This window comes from Nerophis ophidion, linkage group LG05 (assembly GCF_033978795.1).
Source record: "Nerophis ophidion isolate RoL-2023_Sa linkage group LG05, RoL_Noph_v1.0, whole genome shotgun sequence".
Classification (NCBI taxonomy): Eukaryota; Metazoa; Chordata; class Actinopteri; order Syngnathiformes; family Syngnathidae; genus Nerophis; species Nerophis ophidion.
The window spans coordinates 61,929,308-61,935,307 of record NC_084615.1 but is presented as its reverse complement, the minus strand read 5'-3'; the positions used below and the strand labels follow the sequence as shown (position 1 = coordinate 61,935,307).

The following is a 6,000-nucleotide window of genomic DNA, read 5'->3' as shown; positions in this document are numbered from 1 at the left end:
GCTCCTGCCTACAGCAGCCACTACAGCAGCGCCATCTTGGAAAAAAAAAAATGATTAAAGTCTAATTAAAGTCTCAATTAATCAATCGATGCAATTGAACTGTTTATTTAGTAACTGCAGCCTAACTATGTCCTGCCATTTTAACCAATTCATTCATCCAATGCCATATCACTGTTCTTTATTCATCGCCAAAGAACTATCATCTATCCACTGCCAACTGCATAACTTGCCTGAACCAAGATGCTGTTGTATAGCATTGCTCAACAAAGTTTTGTTGTGTTGCAAATAGAATGACAATAAAGCACCTCTTCTATCCTTATAGTGTGCAATACTGAACGATATTACGGATGCTCCATTCTCAGTGATTGATGCTGAAACGAGGTGCCTTGTGTTTAACAAATATAACATTTCAGTTTTATGCTCCAAAAATCTGGAAGACTTCCAGAAGATGTAAAGACAGGCCTCAACGTTGGCAATGTTCGAATCTAGGCTGAAACTATTTTATTTAATTGTGCATGACACTTAAAAAGATTCTATATACAGCTTTGATTTTAATTTGATTGTTCTTATGATTTTAATTTAAATCATGATTATTTCTGTGATTTTATTGTTGCCCTGTAATTTTCTGTAAAGCCCTTCGAAATGCCTTGTGTACCTATTGTGCTCTTTAATTAATCTTGCTTAACTTGCCTAAAATAGTGTTCTATAATATAATGAATGTTGCTCATCAGATGACATCCTTGTGATTACCATTTTTTATTGATATGAAACAATGTTAATATTTTTTTTTAATCAAACTTAGATTACATTTGACACATATTTTCTATTCAAAACAAATTGGAAGACATACTTAAAAACAAATTGTGCAAAATAATTTTAACAAAATGATAAACAATACAATTCAAACGTCAGGAAAACATTTACGTGTAAACCTTACCATCTCAGATGTGACCTAGATTTGAAATACATTCCATCCTTCAAGACAGACACTACTAATGTGCGCTATAAAAGCCACTGGGACTGAATGGGGAAATTTTCTATGATATGCCTATCAGTGACGGAGCAGGAAGCGGGCAGGATTACGCTTGCGGTAAAAAAAGCTTCCTGTCAATCGTCATTTTACAAGCGCTTCTTTATGCAAAATGGGGACCCCATGAGTCGCATGTTTTATGGGGTCATGTTACGCGTTTAGGGTGGGACGGCCCTGGGTACATAATTTGATCATGTAATGAAGAAAGAACACATCAATCATAAGACAAATATTTATTTAACATCTCTCTAGTCAATAAACTATGATATAAATTATTAAATAAAAAGCTGCCCATATAAAACTATGAATTAATTGAACATTGGCACTGAAGCTCTTGATAACATAGACCGGAAGTGCCAAAGTGAAAATGTGTCCACAAGAGATTTTAAGTGTACAGCATCACCATGAATGAGTACAGCCCTATACTTCCATATATATATAAGGTAGTGGAGATGTTGAGAACTACGTAGTTTCTTTGCAGACATGTCATCAATGATTGTGTGATCTTAAAACAGGTCAGTATGATTATGTAGAATATTTGAGAGGCCACCCTTTGACGGGCTAAACGAAACAACTCAGCGGCCCAAATTTTGCCCATTGGATCCAATTGGGTACCGGTGACAAAGGCAATAGCCAATAAAGTAGTAACATCAGTCACATTCATATATCACATATTCAACTTAAAAAATCATCTACAATGTGACACCTCAAAGACAAAGGCGTGGTTGTCTGGATCAAACGAAAAGTCACATCTTCAACAGAAAAATAATCTACAACGTGACACCTCAAAGACAGAGGTGTGGTTGTCTGGATCAAACGAACAGTGAAGTTGGAAAACCTCTGCAACATTCAACGGACCGTCTCCTGCGTTGTTAATGGCTCCCTCCTCAATGGGCGCTCTAAACACTTGAGAGTTTCTGAAGTACCTGGTCGCATCCAGGGATCAGTTGAGAATGATTCTACTGAACTTTGACGATTGTGAGTGAGGGGGCAAAACGGGGGAGGTAATAAGTCATCATCAGACAGATCTACAGTTCCTGCAGAATGGGATAGAGAGATCATTTTAATCACATTAAGTTTTTATTGCACAGAAATTAATTAGTCGAGCTGTACCGGCTGTATTTCCACGACAAATGGGGTCTTTCAAATCAAATATCCTGTCCTGGTTCTTTTCTTCATTGCTGGACTCTGCCATTCTCTGCTTCCTGCTACTTATGTGGAATGGGTTGTCATAGGAGGACTCTTCTTCCTGAAACATTCAAAAGACATGATACAAAAGTCCCATGTAAACTTATGTAATGTGTACCTCACAAAGAAACATTTAGACTAATGACATTACCAGAGCACGTCAGTTTTCATAGGCCCTTCTTTTTGTACATTTTTGTTTTTGACAAAAAAGTTGCCCCAGTTTTCATATACCATCTCGGTTGTCATAGGACCAGAAAATGCACAAACAAATTACATTTGCTCACGTATCATTTAATGAAATCGAGTGCCAAAACAAATAATTCCATGCACTGATGACGCAATCTTTTAGAAGAATGGTTCGTGGTTCTTTTACAGTTGGGAAACGATGGACAGATTGCTTCCAGGGAATCCTTCGATGATCTTTAATATGTGTGTGGGGTTTATTTGTTCATAGAACGTACATTGAACGATGAACAATCGTTGTCGAAACAAGTTCTATCAAGCAATGTGCTGCCTGAGTTGTCCATGCACTGTTCACTTGATAAGGTGTTCAAGAATACTGTGTTAAAACTTTTATTATTGAATACTGCAGAATTGAGCTGCAAACTGTGGCCAAAGAAAGTTTGATAAAGATGACAGACACTACTAAGAAAGAACTAGTAGCAGAGTACAAAGTGTGGCACCCCCCTCTTCGCTCATCACTTTGGTCTTTACAAAAAAGAGTCTTCAATAAAAAGGTAAAAACAATGTCAAAAGTTAAATTATCCATTTTGTTTGTCGTTTATGTCTTATCACATTGTTTTCTGTATAAAACAAGTGTATTCATTTTCTATAAAATGTGTTAATATTTTTGGGTGTCTGGAATGGATTAATTTTATTTACATTGTTTCTTATGGGAATAAATGCTCTGGTTTTGGTACAACTTGGTATTTGTGAGACCTTTTGGATTACAATTGAAAACCTATGTAACACTATTCTAATATGTAAGCATTTTGTACAGCTGAGCACCTGTGGGTATGGGCACCGTCTGGTCAGCCTCCTTCTTTCCCGGGCTGAAGGTTGGTGTGTCATGTTAACGTCTGGAGAGCTTGGTACTGGAAAATCTTCTCCCAATGTGGCTGAACACACACAAATAATCAGCCACTCATTGACAATACTATCAATCAAACACTATACTACCACGATCAATGTGCACTGCCCTTTAGGTTAAAAAAAAACATTCAAATGAATAAATACTAATTTTAGGTTAATATTTGGGCGTCAATATGGAAAAGGTGCAACAACAAAAAAGATTGCACATTGCGTAATGATAACGGTAAACAAGTGTAAATTGAACGTGATCAGTTCTATCACAGCACTCTTACCAAGGAAGGCACTCTCTGACTCCAGCAGAGATCCTCGTGGAAGTCGGCCCATCTCGCTTCCCTTCAACACAGACAAGTCCTTTCACAAGGCACTCTTCAGAGTTCTCAGTAAGATAATTTGGGAAAATTTGTTGATAATAAAGCAACCAACATTTCTTTTAACTCACCAGATAGTGGTTTTGATCTAGAGGCGATATGTCAAAATCTGCAACACAAGTTATTTGACTGCATAAACAAAATGTATCAATTGCTAATTGATTACATTTACACACAGCACCGAAGCATTGGCTGACATCTTTTGCTAAGCAGACTATTGAGAGTTTCTTTGAAGAGGTACTTTTATGATAACCGGAAAAGCAGCATGTTTGTTAGTACATTTGTTAGTTTTTCATCAGTCGTTTACTTTATTAGTCCAAGAGAGGAAATTCAGATTTTCAGCACAAACCCATTAGCAGACACACATTACAGTGAGACAGAACAGGAACGCTGACGGGTCAGCCAACTTTCGGTGGCCCTTAAAAGGGTGGGCAAAAGGTAAACGCGAGGGGTGGGGCTGTGTTGGATGAGTAAAAAAAAGGTTCGGTCTCAGACTGGGCTCCTAGGGAGGGGGTCCAGACTGAGGCCAATAAAAAAAACCTCAAATAGCCATAAGCACACATAAACATATTACATAAAATCCAGAAAAATTGCAACAGAGGGGAGGGATTTGGGGCTACATGATAGTACTAATATAAATAAATAAATGATAAATGGGTTGTACTTGTATAGCGCTTTTCTACCTTCAAGGTACTCAGAGCGCTTTGACACTACTTCCGCATTAACCCATTCACACACACATTCACACGCTGATGGAGGGAGCTACCATGCAAGGCGCTAACCAACACCCATCAGGAGCAAGGGTGAAGTGTATTGCTCAGGACACAACAGACGTGACGAGGTTGGTACTAGGTGGGGATTGAACAAGAGACCCTTGGGTTGCGCACGGCCACTCTCCCACTGCGCCACGCCGTCCAACATTAATCAACATTTACTAAATAAATTGTTTAAGTGTTTTTTTTTACCATCCTGGTGTGTTGACCTCTGATGCGGTTCCATGTCGTCCCACCTACTCCGACTTATTACGCCCCCTGTCTTCTCTCCTTGGACCTCAGTGGAGCTGAGCCTGGACTCACCATCTGCGTCACATACACAAACTAGTCACGTTAAGTTACTTTAAACTTTTAGTGGAGTACAATTTACAGTTTAAGAGTTCATCACCGGAGTGATTGAGTTGAAGTAAGTCATAACTTTGCAGCAGAGTACTCGGTTGGTGTTTCCTGGAGTTGTGCCTTCGAACTGGAGCCTGGGGCCTGGTCATTTCAAAGACAAGTTTCATTGTTTTTGTTAACAAATAGCAACCCCTCGAATTGGCTAATTGACATCAACGGTTGTCGACATAACCAAGATCGAAACTCAAACTAAGCATTGCCTGCACAGTCACTTGTGATGTTAGCAATTTTTTAAAATGGTTGCCCTCTAATAGGGTTTAATTTTCCCAGGTTTTTACACATTGCTTATTGGTATTCTCCCATCCAGCCTGTAGTTAAGCTCAACCCGCGTAAGTTGGGCAAAGTGTGCTAAAGTCGTGATTGAAAGTCAAATCATTACTAATTAGGCGGACTTTGCCATGAAGCATTTTTTTTGGCTATATGAAGATCATGCAACATGGAGTTTTTCTAACACTTATAAACGTCACACTTCAAATTTGAAAAGGTCGTATTAATCCAGGCCGAGTTAGATGTTGTATGTGTGTTGCGATGGTGATGTAGTGCGTGTATGCTCGCTACAACAGCGTCACTTTTCTGGCTGGTTGTGAGCAATTTTCAGGAGAAGAAACTTTGTTTCACTTGTTATTAAAACCACCCTAAGGTTATTAGTGATGTCAAGAGTTGTGTTTAGTAAAACTGTGTGTGAAGGTGTGATGCGTCAGGATGAGCTTACACAGCGGTTTGTGAGTGTGTGTTCTCCGTGTGTGTGCTTGCAATTGGGGAGTGTGACTGTAAAATAAACAAATTAGTTGATATATTCTACATCTATCCATCCATCCATACATCCATTTATCTTCTTCCGCTTATCTGAGGTCGGGTCGCAGGGGAAGTAGTCTAAGCAGAGAAACCCAGCCCTCCCAACTTGCCCTGAGCTTAGTCTATAAAATCCGCTACACCAGTGGTCCCCAACCACAGTTCCGCGGCCCGGTACCGTGGCCCGATTGGTACCGGGCCGTAGAATAATTTTTTATTAATTTTTATTTTAAAAAAAAATTTAAAAAAATAAAATACATTTTTTTTAATTAAATCAACATAAAAAACACAATATACACTTACAATTAGTGCACCAACCACAAAAACCTCCGTTTTTCATGACAAAAACGTCCGTTTT

At 38.7% G+C, this 6,000-nt stretch overlaps 1 protein-coding gene across 5 annotated transcripts in view; it reads right to left on the bottom strand.

Annotated features, from left to right (window-relative positions):
- Positions 1-1,248: 1,248 nt before the first annotated feature.
- Positions 1,249-6,000, bottom strand: part of LOC133553474 (centrosome and spindle pole associated protein 1-like) — a 30,180-nt gene continuing 25,428 nt past the window's right edge. For all 5 annotated transcript variants that reach the window (XM_061901710.1, XM_061901712.1, XM_061901713.1 and 2 more), the window contains 7 exons: positions 4,840-4,931; positions 4,644-4,757; positions 3,750-3,787; positions 3,583-3,643; positions 3,227-3,336; positions 2,144-2,279; positions 1,249-2,067 (listed from right to left, as the gene is read on the bottom strand). In XM_061901710.1, coding sequence (XP_061757694.1) covers positions 1,880-2,067; positions 2,144-2,279; positions 3,227-3,336; positions 3,583-3,643; positions 3,750-3,787; positions 4,644-4,757; positions 4,840-4,931 — 739 coding nt within the window. In that variant the 3' untranslated portion in view covers positions 1,249-1,879. The remainder of the gene's footprint in view (positions 2,068-2,143; positions 2,280-3,226; positions 3,337-3,582; positions 3,644-3,749; positions 3,788-4,643; positions 4,758-4,839; positions 4,932-6,000) is intronic.